General features: G+C 36.5%; 1 protein-coding gene across 4 annotated transcripts; it reads right to left on the bottom strand.

The window, feature by feature from the left end:
* Nucleotides 1-721: 721 nt before the first annotated feature.
* On the bottom strand, nucleotides 722-15,503 carry ZNF800 (zinc finger protein 800). 4 transcript variants are annotated; one of them, XM_081330166.1, is made up of 6 exons: nucleotides 15,163-15,503; nucleotides 14,827-14,853; nucleotides 11,784-11,888; nucleotides 8,287-8,382; nucleotides 5,611-5,754; nucleotides 722-5,056 (listed from the first exon to the last, which is right to left on the bottom strand). In XM_081330166.1, the coding sequence occupies exons 3-6, from the start codon at nucleotides 11,848-11,850 to the stop codon at nucleotides 3,294-3,296; spliced, it is 2,070 nt and encodes a 689-aa protein (XP_081186292.1). In that variant the 5' UTR covers nucleotides 11,851-11,888; nucleotides 14,827-14,853; nucleotides 15,163-15,503; the 3' UTR covers nucleotides 722-3,293. The 4 variants fall into 4 exon arrangements, with proteins under 4 accessions (XP_081186292.1, XP_081186290.1, XP_081186293.1 ...); XM_081330164.1 differs by lacking the exon at nucleotides 14,827-14,853; XM_081330167.1 differs by lacking the exons at nucleotides 14,827-14,853; nucleotides 15,163-15,503 and adding an exon at nucleotides 14,971-14,989.
* Between the last annotated feature and the right edge of the window lie 6,025 nt (nucleotides 15,504-21,528).

The raw sequence follows: 21,528 nt of genomic DNA, 5'->3' as shown, positions 1-21,528 counted from the left end.
TAATAACTGAATCCTATCTGGCACAATTTTATTATGTCAGCTCAAAAGCTGATTGTTGCCAGGTTAGTGGCTAAATCACTGGACCTTTGTTTTTGTCATGAATCATCAACCCTTTCCCATTACTTCTTGTAGCAAATGTTGCCTCTTTGAAACAGTGAAAACAATGATTTCTATTCCAGTTTTCATTTGACTCTAACAGTGGTAGTGAACTCATGACACGTGTGTCACAGGTGACACACCATTTCATTTTTGGTGACATGTGAAGCCTCCAGACTCTGAAAGCTGAGCAAGAGGCCTCTGTTCTTGTGCAACCTCCAGAGATCCCAAACAGTACCCGAGAACAAGAAATGTTTTCCTATTCTTTTGGGAGGCTTCAAGGCCATGTAAGAGCATTCTCCAAAGTTTCCAAGCCTTGCGCAACCTGGACCTGCCTCTGATATGCATTTCAAAATATATTTACAATTAGATCTATTTATTCATTTATTTAACATTTTTTTTTAAAAAAAATAATGTATTACTCTTTATTATGATTTGTTTCTCATTTGTTTGGGGAAATAGATGAGTGGGGATATATGACATGCCAGCAAAGTCAAGTTAGGCATTTTCTGAATTTCTGACATACCGAGCCCAAAAGATTTGCCATCATTGCCCTAGAAGAAAAGATAACCACATTATTCTCAACTATGGATTTGATAAAGAGGATCTAAGTATGTTTAGCTGAAATAATTTCCAGTTTATTCAAATAAAGTACATTTATCCAAGCATGTACATTCAACATAGAACATTTCCAAAACAGTTACAGTCCATTTTCCATTCACAGTTTTTTAGTGCAAAGCACTAAAAGGCCAAACACATATCTATTCATAAAAGAATATTTTTTTTATTTATGGTCAACATTTTTAGATATATTTTGTACAAAAGGTTTATATGGACACAAGGCAATCCCTTAGCAAGGGAGTAAACCAGTATTTCTTCTGATATTCAGTATCTGGCAATTTGACATAAATCACTAAACATTTTCTAAAATTTAAAAAAAGGTGCACAAACCTGCCAAAAATTCATAATGGAAGGTGTGCTACTGTTTTGCTATAGAACTGATTATAAAATAGACAATAATGAGCAAGCGTCTTATAAACTTTACAAAACAAAGTCAAGTGCTACCTAAAGTGGTCATTCAACATTTTGTGGGCAAAAAAAAAGTCCTTGCACTATTTTTTTAGGCAATAATTAACGTATTACAAAAAAAATGTTTGAATATGAATATACTACCAAAAAAATCACAACTATTTTTTCAGGGAATATTAGTGTAATGTCTTTAGAAGTAATCACTAAACGAAATCTAAACTCTGGCTATTAAAGTGCTTGTGTGTAATTTTATTTTTTTAAAAAAGAACAATTAAAATAGGGGAATGTGGGTAGCTTGTAAACCTCCATATGAAAATCTCTTGAATATACTAATCATTCAAAATCACTATAGATTTTGACAATACAATTCAAATTTAATACTCCCAAAATTACTGAACCATGAATTGAATTTAAAGCAAATGCTAATTACAATTCATTCAAATTATCCTAACAAAACTGCTCATATACATTCATTTATATATATAAAAATATTTTAAGTACATCACAAAGCATTTGCTTAGTAGTATATCACAATGAACATAAAATCTTTTCCGTAAAATCAGAATTAAGTAAGGGCCACACACCTACGAAGCACATGTTCTAGATGGCAATTTCATCTAAAAATGTTTGCAAGCTTTCCTTTTAAAATATTCATTTCATTTCTAGCACTGCAGAACTGTATCAAGTAAAACAACTGGTTTTCAATTTTAGGTCTTATTTTTAATGAAGTTTGTTGAAAATGTTGGACAAGATGTTATACTGTTTAAGAGTCAACACATTTAATCTGAAAATAGCTTATTCTCATAGTACTATTCTAGATTTTAGTGGTTCTAATTTCAAATATCACATTATTTGAGCTAAGGAGAAATACATATATAATATAACCTGTAATCAATTTTAAAGATTTTTTGTTTATTAGTAGGCAGCATATAAGCCTGCCACTTAGAAGTCAGACTAACTTTCTCTGATAAGCTGGTTGTTTATTTGGGTAAAAATTGAGGAAGCATTCAACTGATACCCATAATTCTTTGATCCAGTAGAAACTTTTATCTGCAGGATAGGAAGGGAAACCTTTACTAACAATTCTGTGTTCTCTTTGTGTCACTTCCCTCACTGGCTGAAGAGTCCCCCTCTAAATATGGGGAAAAGTGAAAAGGAAGCTATATGGTCAAAGTCTAGATCATCACTGGTTTAGAGACCCATTTTTTAATTTTATAAAAACAAAACAAAACAAAACAAAAACTAACCAATCTATCGAGACAACTTTCAACCAACCTGAAATTAGCTTTCAAATACCTAGAAGTTTGTATTACATAATTTTTAATGTTAATACCAGAATCCACAAGTAATTTAATTTTATGGAGTTACCTTCAATTAAAGGAGTCTTTGCACCTGTTTACTGAGATACACTCACATTTCTCTTAGAAATGAAACAACTTTTGTCTGTCATAGGAATTTAAAAACACTATTCTATCCTTAACTACTGGTTGCCCAAGATTTTTCAATTAAAGCAAGGTAATTTGGAACTGTTCCATATTTTCATTACATAAAATAAAATACGCTGATACCCCTACGCAGTCCAAATTAATTCTATAAAAAAAGTTAAAATTCTAGAAACAAATATCCAAGTACCAAAAAACATTCCTCAAATAAAATAAGATATTTTTTTTGAGTGACTATCTTTCCCTAATACAAAAGGAATGGCGATTTAAATACAAAAGTATTAACTCTAGGGTTTAAGAGTTATATACCATTATTTTAAAAATACAAATATATTTTCCAAATTCTATGCCAAAAAATGTTTCCTAATGTATCAAACCAACATACTTAGGTAACATCACATTCATAGATCTTCTATTCATATATGCTTGCTGTGACTGGTCAATACCAATGAAGTGCAAAGTTAATTTTAAAATCATTTGGAATTATGGAACTATTAACTAAATATTATGCAAATACTAATACATAATATTAAACTTTGAAGAAACATATGTGTATTAACTTAAACTGCTTTAGGTTCACTGTCATGAAAAAAAATCTTAAAACTTTTTTTTCAATGAATGCAATAGTCTTTTACCTTCTGAAGCATTAGATCTATAAAAAAGGTGATTGCTCTCTAAGTACCAATGGAAAATTTAGGCATGTATTTAACAAGGCACTAGTATTTTTCAACAGACAAGAGCTTTAGATCTTGTACTTCTGCCTTTGGTTTTGTTGTCTTCTTCAGGTGAATGTGACACATTTGCTTTATGAGTCTTCTTGTGATGTTCTAAGAAAGTCTTTTTGGCAAATGCTTTTCCACATTTATTGCATCTGTGCAGAGAAAAGTTTTTTGTGACTTTCACTTCAATGCCAACATCAGTTCCTTCATATTTTTTATTTGGCAAGTTAGAGGTAATGTCTTGTTTTGAACCATTCTGTTTACCTTCTTCCCTCTGAGGGCCTCTCTTTGCCACCTTATTTAGAATGCAGTCAATAGGTTTTTTTATTGCTCGGATTTCTAAACTTGCAGTTATCTTACCAAGGTAACGTGAAGACTTTTTATGGACTACAGTTATGTGTCTTATCACATCACGCTTTCGGCGTGTTTCGTAAGTGCAGAGGGGACACCTATAGAATTTAACATATATATTATTTCCATCTGTGTGCAACTCAATGTGCTTTGTTAAGTTTTGTTTAGAAGTAAATTGGCGTTTACAGAGTTTACAGTAAAGCTTTTTAAAATCAAAGCCAACTGACAGCCTTGGCTTCCTGGGCTTTTTGAGACCACTTGCAAGAGACTGATTATTTGACTTTGAGTTCTGACAGCTCTGCTTAACTTTTTTTTTTTTAGCTGGAGTTACATTCTTTTTTCCAGTGGATGACATGCCTTTTCTTTCAGTGGGTGTTTTCTTTTTTTCACTGGATACTGCATTCTTTCTCTCAGTGGATGATGTATTTTTTCTTTCATTTGCATTATTTATTCCCTTTACTTCATTCTGCAAAGAACTGCAGCTGGAAGGCATAGATTCTGCAGATTCTGTTGGTTCGATTTTTACTTTTACTTCTGCATTAGGCTTTCTCTCTCTTTTAGGATTCTTAGTAGAAAGAGTTATCTTGTGAACAATTTGCATGTGCCTTTTAAGCATTACCTGGGAACTATATTTCCTCTTACACAGGAGGCACTTGCAAGCAGTTAAATTGTACTCGGCTTTTGAAGACTTTTGTTTTTGTGTTTTAGCAGTCTTTGCAGAGCTTTTATCCAAGGATAAAGGCTGTCCAGGTTTTGTAGCTATATCAGGAGTTATAGAATCCCTTCTTAGTCCTCTATGAACTTCATCAAAATGCCTTCTTACATTGGCTTTTGTAGCAAAAGATTTAATACACAAAGGGCAACTTTTACCCAAAGTTACCAAAACATTCTTATTGCGACCCCTTCCAGATGTCTGATTTGGCCGTTTTTTAATTTGAATAAATTTCTTTATTTCTTCCATCTTTTTTTTATGGACTTTCCTAATATGACGGCGTACACTACGTCTGGAATGAAATTCTTTCTTACACAGGCAACAAATTAATTGGTGCCCAGACTCAGAATTATTATCACATTTTAATACAGGTTTTGAGCATTGGGCAGGTTCTTCCGGAGTTGGTATTATCTTGTCAACAACTAAGGGAGGAGTCTCTTCAGTTTTTGTTTCTGAAGCATCTGACACTGATTTAGGAGGTTCTGTTGCATGTTCTGGTGTTTCTACAGAAGCTTGGTCAGGAACAGTGTTTGTATCAGAGTTCTCCACTGAGCTATCTGCCTTTGAAACATACTGAAACACAGCATTCTGATTTGTTTCTATAGGTTCCAAACGTATTATATAATCTTGCTTGTTCACTCTTGGATACATAGCTTCTAGGAGATCAGTTATGGCTTGACTCTGTTTATCATTTATATCAGGAGAGTCTAAAATAAAATTAGACAATATTACAACTATCACTAAAAGTGTTTTTAAAAATAATAATATAACAGTAAAGCACATTAAGACAACATTATAAGAGGGAAAGACAGCACCATAAACACTCTTCTATAGACATTCAAATCAATTAACATTCTGTTCTGGAAACATTAGCCACCCTTTTGTTCAGAAAGGAAATGGGAATGAATAGCTCAAAATCCAGTCACATACAGTATCTCACAGAACAGTTATATATAGTATGCAACCACAGGTGTGTTTCTTTTAAGATAAATAAAATTAAAGTAAGTACCTGTCAATTTATTTGCTCATATTTTTAACATTACCTTTGCTTCTTTCCACACTATAGAAACTCGTGTAAGATATCTTCTGTTTATAATGTACAGTGCAAATATAGTACAGATACAAGAAATTCTATTTTTTAAAAGGTATATATGCATGATTTATTGAAAAAAGCTACATTTTAACAATCATTATCTTTAAAACCATTATCACACTATAACTTTAAAATCTAAGAAAGAAAATTTAGAGAAGAGAAACTTACTGTCATCCATCCGAAGACTTGGTGGACAATAGTATTTTTTATGAGTTATTAAATTTGGTAGCCCTCTGAAGAGACTGCGGCAGAATTTGCATTCAAAAATGGTATCCACATCTTTTAGCAAAATATGCTTGAGTTGTTTAGTTCCTAAACAAATCATTAAAAATTTTAGCAGGACAGCAAATTCAGGATATTGTTCACTTGGACAAGTGCTTTAATTGATGCTAGCCAAAGGATAAAAATAATACTTTATCTAGCCATCAAAAACAGTAGGATTCAAATGAATTGTGTGGTAATATTTCATCCACACAAAAAAGCCGCTTTACCTGAAAATAGTTTGGTTACTTCAACAATGTGCTTAGAAAATTTCTGATTTGCATGCTACAAGCTTAGCAGGTATAATTTAACTAGCAGATGCATGCTCCTATCTATGAGTTTCAAGGATGGAGTTTTTCTTCTTCATGCCAGTTTAAGCTATACAAATATTCTGACAATTATATACAATCTCTTTCTTTTTCTTCCTTCCTTCCTTCCTTCCTTCCTTCCTTCCTTCCTTCCATCTATCCATCCATGGCTGCCTCTCTAACAGCTATGAGTTTGAGTAGCATACAAAGTGATATATTGAAATGTCATCATGAAATGCATGGAATACATTTTTGTTTAACACAGTGAGGCCTGCTACCTGTTGTTTTGCTAGTTTTATTAGTTTATATATAATTTAAAACCTTGTGCCATTTCAAGAGCCACAAGTAATCCTTTACAGTAGTCTAGATTCATTTAAAAGAAAGTTTTTTAAAAAAATATTACTAACATATTATTAATGTATTTATTATTAACATAATAAAACTACACTTAAATAGCAATATGAAAGCATTAAAAGCACTGCCTAGATGAATAATTATGTCTTCAATATAAATCATACTGTTTCCTGAAAGAAGCCAGATTGGAAGACATTTGATCTATTTTAGAGAGTCTTCTATAATTCAGATGCTTCATGTTTTGATTCAGTCATCTCACTTCATTATAGGTGGATATGTTCTCCACCAACTGCAGCTTTCAGACAAACTGAAGGATAAGCCCATTAAGTGTATTGCAGCAATTCAACTAAGGATGCATCAATCAAGCTACAGTCATAGTAGGAACACCAGGTAGAACATATAATAGGTCTTACTTGTCACTTAGAATACCTATGCTTGATATGACATATAATATACTGAAACAAAAGCTACAAGCTGCATGCCTGTGAGGGCTGCAAAATGCTTCAACTTCAAACCGCCTGGGTCACAAGAAAAAGCTGCCTTAAGTTCAAAATGCTTTATTTTCAATATGCAAGAACTAATTTATGAACTCCTTCTATCATCTTGGGAATGTTTCGAGCTTGAAACACATTCAAAATAACTGAGCAACCTATTCTAAATCAACAATTATATAGACAAGAGTTTGGGTACATAAAAAAACAAAGATTATAAATTGGGAAATATTTTGAGTGATAAGATCAAAAGAGACAATTTTAAAATAATCTAAATGCAATATTCATTATAGTCATATTAACATATAATGAATACATACTAAAATATTGCCTAGAAAAGTGACAGTCCATGTAGATTTATAAGACAGCTCTGTGATGTTTTCATAATTTCAAATGAATGTAAATCATAGATAGGTACATTTTAAGACTCCTAAAACAAAAATATATCTTAACATCTTGAAAGAAAGGAGTAATATATAAGGAACTACAGATATCAGAAACACAGGAGGAAGAAATAAACTAACTAAAGCTAACAATAACTACGGATAGGAATCCTGGGAATAAAAAGAAAAAGAATAAACAGAGTCATACAAAAGAAAACAATATTTAAAGCTGTTAGAATTTTGTTAACTAGTAATACAATGAGAAATTTTAGGCCTGCAATTAAATAAACCTGTACCATATATACAGATACAATTCATGGACTTCAATGAAAAGGATTAGAAACATTTTGAAATACAGTTAAATTATCCAACTTGTTTGTCTGTTCAAAGCTGTGGCCTGTCTGGTAAGACTGAACTGTGTATGGATGACTAAACTTCTAGCAGAATGTACCCTTACAGAAACTGAAATTCAGTTTTAAAAATAAAACAGGATCTTTTGTATAAAGTTATTTAACATGATATGTGTATTCGAATTTATTTACATAAAATGGAGTTCAAAGCTTTGCTTTTATTATTGCCATTACTATAGAACTTGTAACCTCCAAAGTAATTCCTACGGCTTATTGTGTCTCCAAAAGTTAGTTAGTTGGTTGGTTAGTTTATATTTCATATTTCTTAACTATCCATCGGCCTCAGAAAAACATTAAATGTTATAAAAACATTAAATGGGAAGTCTGGTTTAATGAAGATTAAAAGTTAAATTAAGTTAAATTATTTTTTTTGTCATTACACTGCCCACTTTTTTTAAAGTCTAGATATGCTACTCAGAAGTCAAGTATCTCCTCAGGCCAGGGGTAGGCAATCTCGGCTCTTTTATGACTCATAGACTTCAACTCCCAAAATTCTTGGGAGTTGAAGCCCATGAGTCATAAAAGAGCCGAAGTTGCCTACCCCTGCCTCAGGCTAACTAAGGTTGCACACGGTAAACTGAATTAATCATGAAAATATATAGAAAAAAGAAGAAGAAAAGAAACAAAAGAAGCATACCTGATCGAAAACATTCAATAATTTGCTGGATTCCAGATTTTGATGTATGAAAAGGCTGCTGTAATAAAGGTGGATCTCCAGGTTCCAGCACACGTACTATAAAATATTGAAAATATACAATGGAAATGTTAATTAATTGAATCACTACATGAATGGTGGCATACACTGAAGTCTGAAAACCACCAGTAATAACTAATTTCTAATCTCCAACTTTAGTTTTTGTTTGTGCTTCATGTCTTTATTTTTGAGGAACAGCAAGTGTACATTTTGTTAATTAAATGATCGATTTTGTTAACAAATAACACAGAAATACTTTTTTTACATGTAACACAGAAATTCCAAAAAGACACATGTATACAAATAAGTACATATTGTACTTCTAGGGCACACAACTCATCAAAGGAAACATATAATTAGCTCTTTGTCATTTTTTATTGACAAATTTATTTGTAGTAAATCAATATGCCAAATATTGTAGATGAATTGTTTTACTAAAATGTATGATTAATCAATTTAAATTTTTTTAACCTGGCAAAAACTTTCTAGCATACTCTACAGTTGATATAAATGGTTTTCTTACAAAATAGTCTAAATTATTGTTGCTGTTGTTGTAATAAAGGTTTTAATAATGGTTTTCTGCAAAATAGTCTAAATTATTGTTGTTGTTATAATAATGGTTTTCTTGCAAAATTACAACAGCAACAATAATTTAGACTATTTTGCAAGAAAACATATATATCAACTGTAGAGTATGCTAGAAAGTTTTTGCCAGGTTAAAAAAATCTAAATTGATAAATCATATATTTTAGTAAAACAATTCTACAATAATTGGCACATTGATTTACTACAAATAAATTCATTCCTTTAGTTTTAAATTACACCCATATTATGTAAAATAGCTCTGCAGTATGAAATGCCTCTTATAACTCCTAATCTGTGTAGAAGATTTAAACATAATATTGTTTAGCTGATATACCGATTCTTGTACTCTTTGATCTCTCTTGACCACAGTATCCTTCTGAGCTGGCCCTGCCGGCTGGGAACTGGGGGCACCGTTTTATGGCTGGTTCCAGTCAGTAATGGTTGAGAGGACTGACCACTCCTTGTCCCTCCTTTATAGGCTACAGGTTTTAATCTCTCCCCTCCTTTTCAATATCCCCATGCAACCACTGGGTGTTCTGTACCAGCCTGCTACCGGCCCTGCAGAAAAGGCAGGGACAACCCCTTTTACAAGAAGGCAAGAGGCTGGAACTAAGCCTGCCAAATTTATGGATACAAAAGCAAACAGAACAAGACACGAACCATGAAACAGGAGCTATTCAAGCGGTTGCCTCCAGCAAACCAGCCCTCCCACGCATTCCCCTTTTATACAGTTCAGGGCGTGGCTTCTCTCTGCCTCCTTCCGAGGTGCCCCATTGCCTTCCTCTGTTTACTCCTGATTGACTGCCTCCTGCGTCGGGCGTCCTTGAACAGGGCCAGCTGTGGGTCATCTTCATCCACGCTGTCAGGCTCACACAGCTGGGTCTGCGTCGTGACCAGGTGGGAGGGGCCTGGCTGAGGGCTCTGTGGAGCCTCAATATTATTCTCAGCAAGCTCTTCAACACCCCCCTCCTCCTCCTCTGAGTCGTCCGACCCAACTGCCGAACCCACAGGCTGACCCTGAATCACAACACTGGGTGAGGTCACATGCAGTTTGGGGTTTGGTATCTTCCGAATGCTGATGTTATCCAATTATATCTTTTGCCCCTGGGCCAGCCAAGTGAGGTACTTATGGCTAGGTTTAGATGGGGAGGAACATTCTCTGATTTAAAACCATGTGGTTATGGTCTTGATGTTGGTAATACATGAAAACAGATATAAAATATATGATGGGTAGATTGTTGCCTTAAAATATACAATGTCATTTAATGAATTCATTAATTCTTGGAACAGTATACAAGGTGTATAATATTTAAATTATAATATTTATTATAATTTAAATGTTTGAATTTGTTGCCATTTTCGTCTTAACTTCCTGACTGATTTGATATGTGACCTTTGAATGTTCCTAAGTAATATTTTCTCTGAAAAGAAAATTAATAAAAGCACATTGGAATTTGAATATAGGGTCTGACATTTGGTATGCTCTGTTTATATCTCATCAGCAATACGGTTATGCAATGCTTCAAATATGATTCTCATAATACTTCAGAATCTATTACAATACTTATACGTAAGGACAGGGATGTTAACACATCCCTGCATTTCCTTGAAGCTGTTGTGTCTTTCCTAGGATCATGTATTAAGCCTAGCCCGAGAACAATATAACACAATCCAGCCAAAGTCCAGGGTTTTGTTTCTTACATTATATAGACAGAATCTTGCCAGAGTAAATCTATTTTACCCTGGGAGAGGCTATTCTAAATCTCTTTCTTTCCACAATCCAGCTTTGAACTATGTTGCCTCTTCTCCAGCCCCTTCCTTGGAATGTGCTACTTCCTTCCTGTCCCTTCAAAGACACATTCCATCATATCATGTGATTGATGCATAGAGATATTATGTAGACCTGGGAAAAAGTGTAGAGAGGTCCTACATCTGTTTCCTCAAATGCTTCAAAGCACCTTTTAAAAAATTAATATAAAGTCTTTCATTGCCTATTCAGCCATAAAACTGACCAAAATCAAGAACTTTTCTCTCAGATATATAGGTATTTACTTGGGAGAAAACTCGCTGAAAACAATAACACAATTTCTTCAGTAAGCATGAATAGACTGGCAATAGCTATATTTATAAAAATAATTCCACAGATTCTCAAACTGAATGGAGCATATACCCTAACATCAAGAGTGTGCATGTATGTATGTGTGTTCATACAACATGCATACACACAAACATCCTTCTTTAGCTTCAACAAAAATTGTTTCTAAAATATATCCTCCTTCTTTAGCTTCAACAAAAATTGTTTCTAAAATATATCCATATATACTAAATAAGAATTATAAAGGTATACAGTTATTTTATACTGAAAATCATTTTATGTTTTATTATATTTAAGTACATAAAATACTGTTACATACTTATACATCAAGCTATTTATTTACAAAAACTGTTCCATATGTATTGGAATGCTAGTCAGTTTGGTCTAGTGGTTAAGGCTTCAAGTTAGAAAGCAGGAGACTGTGCATTCTAATCCCATATTAGCCATGGAAGCCAGCTGGTGATGTAGGCCAGTCTCTCTCACCCCAACTCATCTCACAGGGTTGTTGTTGTGGGAAAATTGTAAGAGGAAGGTGTATTGGATATGTTTGCCACCTCGAGTTATTTGTTAAAATAATAAAGGCATGATATAAATAAATAAATAAAATGAACTACACATTTTGCTTATTGTCAAATCCAGACCCATAAACATGCTATATCTAAACAATTTCATGTAACATTAAAATATTTTACTCAAGTATCTCACAGAAAATAAAAATATGTGAAGAATATCTACAAAATTTCAAAAGTGGAAGCTTTACCTGGTTCACAGCATCCATGGTGGTAGTCAGTCTGACAGTACTTGTCTCTAAGAGGCATTTTCCACATCAATGACTTCCTTTCCTTCTACATTCAGTAGCTTGTTTCTGATAAAATAAGCCAATATTAATTGTTTTACATGGTAATTTATCAAACCAAAGATCTGAAAAGTCAGTAGTGAATATGGAACACAATTTCAGACATGCAAAAATAAATTCAAGCTGTGATTGTGTGTGTGCAGAAATACCCACTCACACATCCACCCATACATTTTAGTGCATCAAGAAGATACCCTAAAGAGTTATACCTTATATAACTGTTACAATTAGAAGTTTGATATTATCACCTATTATTGTATCAATTTGCCTCTGAACCAAATTTTGTAACACAACTTGTCACTCCTGATTCAAATTAAATGAGTCTAATTTTTGCCCTTATAGCCCCCTTCCTTTTATCTCAGATCTGCCTGTCATTTTCAAACCTAGTTAACTTACTGATGGAGCCAATGACGGCATTCAAATGGCAATAGAGAGCCACAGAAAAAAGAAAATTATCTTTCCAGTTAGACAGGCAACCTGCAGTCCAGATTATATGTGGCCTTGGTCTACTTTCATGACCCTCAAGCTAATTATAAAGACTTTTTGCTATTGATCAATTCAGACATTTGATATTGTCCAATAATGCAGTCTGAAGTGAGATACTGAGAGGTGCAATAGGAAGAGAAAAAATGGGTGGTATCATCTGTTCTGGCTATGCCATCCTTGCTTCAATCTCATCCATCATTTTCATGTACAATGCACGTCTAAGTAGATTATTCCTACAACATGTTTATTACCTTGATCTGCACTAGCATATGTATTTTCAATGAGAATTGACACTGCTTAAAACACTTTATCTGAATGCAAAATCACAGAACAGATGATGAATATCAAAACTATTTATTTGGATGCATGCATGCTTCCTATATCAAGTATGAATACTTCTCCATTATTCCTGTGCTTTTCAATTCAACTTTGATAGAAGCAAAATTTCAGAAATTCCACCTAAACTATTTTATATAGAAAACAAGTTTATTCACTTGTAGGTTTTTATAACTCAATACTTTATTATGAGCCTAGATTCTATATATTATCCAACAATATCATATTATTAGTTTTAGCAATATTATGTCATTCATTTCCTTTGTATCACCCACACACATGAATTTATATATACCTTGTTCTACAAAGCTAGGCTACGTTAATTCCAGCACCACTGCCATGCAGTGATTGCTAGATTTAGATTGAGACTAGGAATATCCAGGCAGTTAAATGTCCACTTGGACACCAAATTTGTTGGGTGACTTTATCTCACAGTATGTTGCTACAAGATCCAGATATACTATATACAATATACAGTAAAATAACCAAAAACTTCACTCCCAAATAAACTACAAGAATTCCTTCAGAAATAACTAAGTCAGTTCATACTATAATACTGCTATATATGGAGATTGTACACTTTCTGTTCAATATGTAAGCATTTTCAGAAATTATACACTCATTCTAAATTTCCTGTTTTCCATATTTTTATATCTGTTTTTGTAGGACTGAGCTACTTCAGTGACAGGTAGTTTCTATCTGTCCAATTTGGTCAGGCAAGCTGGACATACTGTGGGTCTTGAGAGCTGAGGAATGTCAGCTGGCAGGAACAAACCATAGTTTATCATACAGGAATCCAAATGATTTCTGAATGTAACTGTTAACACCTAAAATCTTATGAGTCATGTCTATCTACAAAGCAAAGCCTGATCCACATAAAACTTTATGTTTTAAAGGTATTATTTAACATTTATTTGAATTAAAATTGTTTGTATTAAAAGTAAGCTCAAGTGCACAATCCTCTATTTACATAACTGGGAAAAGGAATAATTAGGATTTAATATTCCTGGTTTGTGAGATCTACAACTTACAGTCTAAATTTGTCTTTAAAAAATATTTGTTTTATTAAATACATCATAAAACTAAAGGGGTTGCTTGCTGACAACAGAAAACTATCTAATTATCAGTCATTGAGATGGGTGGCTATAGAAACTGAATAACTATATATCTACAGTAAGTGCAATTATGACACACAGTTTTCAAGCCATATCATTCACAACTCTCTATATTATCTATATTAATATCATCAGAAAAGTACTTTAGTTAATAGTGTACCTATTTAGATTTAGATTTAGATTTATTAGATTTATATACCGCCCTTTCCCGAAGGACTCAGGGCGGTTTACAGGGCATTTTAAAAACACATCAATATAAAATACAAAGTTAAAAGAGAATTAAAAGATTAAATTATCCCTGAAAATAAAACCCCAGTTAAAATTCTCAGCCTGGGTCAGAGAGCTCAAAGAGCCAAGTCTTCAGGTCCCGGTGGAATGAGTGGAATGAGCGTAGGTCAGGGGCAGTCCTGAGCTCCACGGGCAGCTGGTTCCAGAGGGCAGGCGCACCCACAGAAAAGGCCCCTCTCCCTGGGTGTTATCCGCCGGCAATCTTTTACCAGATTGCCGGCGGCACCCTGAGAAGACCCTCCCTCTGCGAGCGCACTGGACGAAGGGAACTTGATTTTACCTTCTTTATAGCAAAATATTATCTACAAGCCTCCCTCAGCAGAATGAGAGGTTCCTACTGTTTTTTACAGACAACAGAGTATAATTGAACATGCGCAAAATATCTTTAGTATCTGAAAAGGCTCTAATGCTGGGAAAGGTAAAATGAAGAGAAGAAAAGGGCAACCAGCAGCAAGATGGATAGACTCAGCAGCGATGAGTGTACCAAAAGATGATCTGAGAGATTATTTTAGGGACAAATCATCATGCAGAAAATCTATGTGATCGTTAAGGGTTGACAACAATTTGATGGCATATAATCCACCATTCCTCACACCCCCACTTCACTTCAACCTATGGACTGACACAAAGATCCAGAACCTAAGCCAATTTTGCCAGGACTTAAGCTTCCAACTTAAAAAAAAAAGATTTTAAAGAAGATACGGAAATGTGCACAATCCTACCTCTTTAGCCCTTTCTTAGCGTTGTCCCTGGAAAAAAGAATAATAATCGGATCCAACACCAAGCCCACCTCCACCATTACGGCTTAAGCCCCCCCAACACCTTTCCTTCTTGCCACACAACGACAACTTCGCCCATCGCCTCACCCCAGGGGCCAGGGGTTGTCCCTTCGGGCCACCTGTCACTTAAATCAGCCAGTCTCTTTACGAAGCAGCAGCGGGGCTGGCTTTCTCGCTCTCCCAACACACAGGACGCGCACCAAGGTACCAGCTCCCAGCCTTCGCGGGAGTCGAGACGTCGGGGCTGGTGGCAGAAGTTCCGGCGGCAACCACACCTACCGAGGCTCCTGGAAGACGGGCAAGCCCCCAGCCCAGCCGGAGGAAGAGGAGAAAGGCGGCGTTTAGCCCATCAAGCGCACCCCGCTCGGCGACGGCGGCGGCTCTCGGGACGGGACGGCAGTGCGCGCGGAAGGAAAGCCAGAGGACGAGCTGCCCAGGCAGCGGCAGGTGACAGCGGGCGCCGACCGAGTTCTCACCGGGGCAGCCGCGCCGACCCTGCCTCCGCCGAGGAGGAGGGGGAAAGGGAAGCGCTCCCGCAGCGTCCCGACTGAAAGTTACCGTCGCCCGTCCCGCCCAAGCGGCCGCGCGACGCGACCCCGGAGCCGGATGGGCGCAAGGGCAGGAAGTGACTGCGGCCGCGGCAGGCCTGGGGCAGCGCAGCACGCATGCGCCGCACCCGGCTTCTCTGGCTCGCGCTCTCACACAAACGCACGCACGCACACACCCCTTCTCGGGTCGGGGGCCACCTCCCACCTCACATTCTCTCTCTCTCTCTATCCCCAGCAGAGCCAATCCCGCAAAGGCAGCTGGGCAGGTTTTATTCCTGCGCGAGGAGAGGAAAATTGAGGGGGATAAAAAGAGAAAGAGAGAGAGAGAAAAGGGGGGAGTGCGCGCGCACACCTCTTGCCTCTTCCACGTGCGCTTCAGCCAATCGAAATGGAGTAGCGCGCGCGATGGCAGTCTGCTGGGGGTGCCCCGGCCCCTCTTGTTCTTTGGGTGGACTTCTTTATGAGGAGGGGAAAAGCTGCCGCGAGACTAGTTTTGGGGGCAGAGCGCGCGCGCAAGCCCACAGGAGCGGCGCCTCTGGCAGGCGCGGTACCTGAAGCCAGAAACTGGCTGTCCACCCAAGCCGCCCACAGATCTTATCTTGTGCCAACTCGGCTCCGGCATTGGTTGAATAAACAGTCCATAATAGTGAATAGGGCTCAGCCCCGCGTGCTTTTGCTGTCGCTTCTAGTTCCAGTTTAAGAAAGTGCTGCGAAAGAGTGAATGGAGGACTCCGCTCGTTCTCCACTCGTTTAGGCTAATGCCTCGAGGCCTGCCGTGTTCTCGTTTGATGGTTCGGGACGATGGGGATGCATGGTGGAGCCCTTGACCCACGATCCAGTTTATACTCCCATTGCGGGAGTTTAGGATGAGACGTGAAATGACACGTGAACGCTTTTCGGAAGCGAAACAAAGCAGCAGAAAGTTCCGACGCTCGGTCCGCTCGACGCGTTTTCCTGGAAAGGGGAGTGGCAGCTGTCACATCCCTGCTTTTGCAGCCCGGAGTACTTTTAGTCACACGGGCTTGAGTGGAAATTGCCGGATTTGAGCATTGCACGGCGGCAGCTCCAAAAATATTGTTTGTGCTAGCGCAGGGGTCGGCAACCTTGGCTCTTTTATGACTCGCGGACTTCAACTCCCAGAATTCCCGAGCTGGCTCGGGAATTCTGGGAGTTGAAGTCCGCGAGTCATAAAAGAGCCAAGGCTGCCGACCCCTGTGCTAGCGTATCAAAGACTCCCGTCGATTCTTCCTGAATGCTTTGTTTGCTCTATCTTCTTGCTGTTGGACTTCATTGGCCGTTCTTTGTGCAATCTTCCTGCGTAACAAATAATAGTGACACTCTTTTGTCTCGCAGAGGGATTGGTTGTGCTGAGAAGTATTGCATCACTGCAGGTATTTAAAGTACCATATGCTGCATCCTAAACGCGGTGGAAAGAATGTTGGCGCCCATTTACGACCGCAAAAATAAAGGGGATCACTGATGAAATCTGGAGATGAGACAAGAATGCAGTGGGATAAGGAAGCAGAGCTTCACTTGCACTGCATGGAAATCGAATGGCTTTTTTTGTAAAAGAAAAAGGTGCCGGAACCCGCCTTGCCTACCCTACAAGGTTCCATCCAAAAAAGGTGCCGGAACTCCGTTCTGAGCGTTCTAGGACAAAAAAAGCCCTGTATATATATGTGCATGTGTATGTATGTATGTGTATGTGTATATGTATATGTATATGTATGTATATGATGTGTATATGTATATTAGACATATAGTAATTTTATGCTTTGCAAAACTTCCGAAGTACTGTAGAATCATCGAAATAAAATATTCTCTGTTTACCTTGACAGTAAGGCAAGAGGAAGCATTTTATTCTGTTTATTCAGATGACTTGCTTCATCAGAATATGGTTAAAATCACAGAATGTACAGAAGATAACTGAATGAAATACTCTTGCAATGTCTTTTTCTCTCTGGTAGGAAAGGGAGTAACTCTTCCAAGTTAAAATGATTGGAAATGGCAGCTTCCCTACTGCTGGGTTGTACATTGCTTCTTATTAGGAAGTAGGTAAAGGGCATTTAGTAGCCTAAGAACAAAAAAAAAAAGTCATATTGTACTTCCGTTATACTTTGAGCTTTTTGGATGAACTTGTCTGTTCAGCAGTTTTCTTACACTCTAGAAACATTTCCATGTCACTGTTCACCGCCCTGAGTCCTTAGGGAGAAGGGCGGTATACAAATCAAATAAATAAATAAATGTCCTTAGCATTGATTCCTACTGAAATTTTTAAAATAGAGGAGTTGTTACTAAAGATTCTTCAATTTTTATTCTGTTGAACTTTAACTTCGACAGAGCTTATTTGCTTATTACTGTTTTTATGAAGAATCTGATTTTGGTGGTTGAAATATTAAAATAGGTACTCTATGTATTATTAATTACATTTATTCACAAGTATTCAGGAATACAGAATTTAGTAGAATATGCCTCATTAGAATTGCTCTTGAGATTTCAGACTGAACCTAAGTGACAGTAATTGAAACCTATGATATTTAAGGATAGGCTTAAGAGTTTTATGTGTCCTGTCAGATGCACAATTCTAGGTCTGCTTAGATTGTGAGAGTTCTAGAGCCAGCATATCTAAAGGGCAATAAGCTGGGGAAGATTGTTCCAGAGTGTGACTTCAGCAACATATTTTGTTCTGGGGAAAAACCTGAAATAAATATAAAAACAAGCAACTTTTGTGTATCGCAAACTATTACAGAAAGGTAACTCTTTGATTTTTCCAACAGAATACCAATGAAAGGCAGAATAAAAGATGGGGTGAGTGATTAGATTACTATAAGAAATATCTAACTGACTAAATTCCATGTAAATGAATCAGCATCATTCTCATCTTTCACTTATCTAATGATCATATGCAGAGTTGTTGGAATATATATTACATAAAATACATAGTTGGATTCTGCATGCTGCTTTTCTGTTTATTACAGTGTACATTAGGATATAGAAACCAAGTCCTGGTAGAATTTGCAGTGTGAGTTGGATTTTAATCCTTTCTTCCTATAAATTATAGAAAACCTCTTTCCAAACAAGGTAGATCCAGAGTGTGAAGCTCCCCATGCAGGTTACTATAAAAGGATAGATGATTATGTTTTTCTTTTTTTCGTTTTGGTAATTTAGGTGAGTAGAGGCAAAATGCTAAACAAAGTGTTAAAAAAATCATATGATTTGTTCTACATAGAGAATGATATCACATTGTGACACCCATTAGCATTCCAGTCACATTACTCACCAGAGGACCACATGACCAGTTTTATCATTTGTGGGACTCCTCAGATGTGGGTAGCCACATATTATTTTATGAAGTTCAAACTCTCAGTTCATGGCTCTTCTTCATACATACAAATGAATATATGGAATGTATTATCAGACATAGAATGACATAGAACAATCCAGCCAAAGTTTAGTTATTTCTTTACACATAACAGACAGAATCCTACCTGAGTAAATGCTTTCTATTTTAGCCTAAAGATTATATGCTGTGAGATTATCCAGCTCTTGATTTTATCTTGTCCCCCCCAAAATGTGCTCTCTTCTTCCTGGGAAACTGCCGCTTCCCTTTAGCATCTTCTGTGTGGGCATCATCTCTTTCTCACATGCATTAGTTTTAGGAACTATCCAGATCCTGCCCTCCCCGCAAGCATGTGGGCCATGCCATTATACAATATTTGTATTTCTCTATTCTTGGAGCTTATTGGAAAGTGGAGTATATCATTCAGATTGCATTATTAGAGCCACAAATGGCTTTTTTGAAATAATTTTAACCTTATAGTAAAAATTCATCTGCTCACTTAAATGGAAAGGTCCATATAAAAGTATGTTTATTGGATTGCAGCTTTATTATCTTGAAGATTGAAGGAAAAATAAAACTTAACTCTTAGTGTGTTTTAGCATTTGTTGTCTTCCATTGAATGGGAATCTATATACTTATCCTTTCCTTCTCAATGTAAGATTCTTCCACTTGCTTTGAAAAGTAACATGCATTATTCCTGGTTATATTTTCTGGGAGTTGGAGCTGAGCCTCGGGAAGGATTCAGTTTGAGAAATGTTGCTGTAATGGCAATGCAAATCAAAGTTAACAACAAAAAAGTCAGAGCAATTACAACTTGCAATAACTATAGAAGAACTACAGTACATCAAGAGTAATCTTAGTACCTGAAACTAAATTGTACGTAATGCTGTGTATTAATTTTATTTTTTAAAATATGTTTTATTAAATTTTTAACATAATCACCTCAATATTTTTAAACAGCATGTTTATATTTATTTATTTATATTTAAAAACAATCAATAACAATTTCTATAATTCCATAATTGACATACTAGCTTTCCTTGATTTTCTCTTCTTCCTTTATTGTCTCAGTCCATCTCTGTATTATAATTCAAAACTATTTTCTAATAGTTAATTTTCATTTCCCCTATAGATCTAAATCCTAAATATTAAACCAATTGTTACCTTTTAAAATCTCCCCTTAGCCCATTAAGTGGGATTTTAGGCTCTTCCATCATAAATCAAAAGATCCCATTTTTTAAATCTAACTCTGGCTTTTTTTTGGTGCCAGGCAGGCTTCCATACCAGTGCCTTAAAATCCTCAGATGGATCTCCCTTCATTCCTGTACATGTTACTTGACTCAAAGGAGACCATCTAGTTACCAATTTGCAAAGGAACTGGCCCATTTATAATCATTAACTTGTTGCCCTAGTAGTTCAAATGTCCGTGTTTGGTTTGGTATATTTGTCTTTAGTTCAGTCTGGTCTTCTTCCTCAGGTTTCAACTGGTTTAAGTAAAAAGTCATGTCCAATGTTGTGATTGTTGTTTGGTTGTCTAGGTTTTCAATATGCTGCAGTTGTTGATCTTTAGCATCCTCCATCTTAGTATTGCTTTCTTCCGCTTCTGTTGGTTTTTGGGTTGTAAGTTCTTCAGTTGGAATCAAGGTTTCATTTTGCACATTTAAGCTGGCGCCTTTGTCTTTCAGTCTGGATTTCATTACCTCAGTAGCTTCAAGGATTTTTTCAAGTATAAGCTTATAATTAGCCAAAATTTGTTGGTGGTATCCCTCCATTTCTAAGATGGTTACAGATAGTCCTTTAGTGGAGGCTATTTTTAAATAAGAGTCAGTGAATGGTCACTTCCACTGAGTTAATTTCACCGCCCAGCAGTTTCAGCTTCTTATCTCTTTTAGATAATACAAAGGACAAGTCTAGGCTGTAAGCAGGTCTCTCAGTCAAAGATATTCACTTGCTTGTACCAGGTTTTGCCACAAGATGTCCCCGATAGCATTTAGAATCTTTTTCCAAATTCGAGTTAGACTTTTATCCAGTTTAATTTTTTTTTCAACTTTTAACAAGTAGATAAGGTAATAGGTCCTCGTAGAAATAGGAACTTTTTGGGACCCCAATATCCAAAAAGTGCAAGTCCAATTGTTTAATTGTTCTTTTAGTTATTTTTTAGTTGTCTTTTTAGTTGTTCTTTTCAAGGCTTTATTTACCCAAGTAGTCAAACGCTGCCATTTTAAAGAGGGGGAAGAAATTTCAAGAAGCTTTTACAGGAAAGTACTTGGGATACAAAGAAGGTAAGGTAAGGTCTCACCCAATTCCTCCGCGGTGCTTTCGTTGTGGATGTTAGTGATTTTGGCCTCGGCTGGAAACTGCTTAGTGATCGGCCATGTTAATGGCCTATCTTTCCTCCGTTGGTCCAAGGAGCTGCCCCGGATCAAACGGAAGGGCTGCCACCCTTCCGCAATCAATCAGGGGTCCACCTCACAGTTGTCGCCCCTGTAGGGCGACTTTCAACCCTTTTCAGAGTCTCCCAGCGGAAGAAAAACTGGATGGTGGAGAGAGTGATCTTCCCGAACGTCTGCCAGCACCGCGATTGCAAACCGGAAGCTGATCATCTTAATTACCTTGTCATAAATCCTGGTTTCAAAGTTCTTATTTAGATTTGTTTTCCCTGCAATGTTCAAAACATTCTTACCAGTTAAGATTTTCTCAGAGTTAATTACATTTAAGTATTTAAATCTTTTTCCTCATACAAGCCATCCCAACAAT

Source organism: Vipera berus (genome assembly GCF_964194415.1).
Source record: "Vipera berus genome assembly, chromosome: 6".
NCBI lineage: Eukaryota > Metazoa > Chordata > Lepidosauria > Squamata > Viperidae > Vipera > Vipera berus.
Note: the sequence above shows the minus strand (reverse complement) of the source record. Positions and strands in the feature narration are given on the sequence as shown.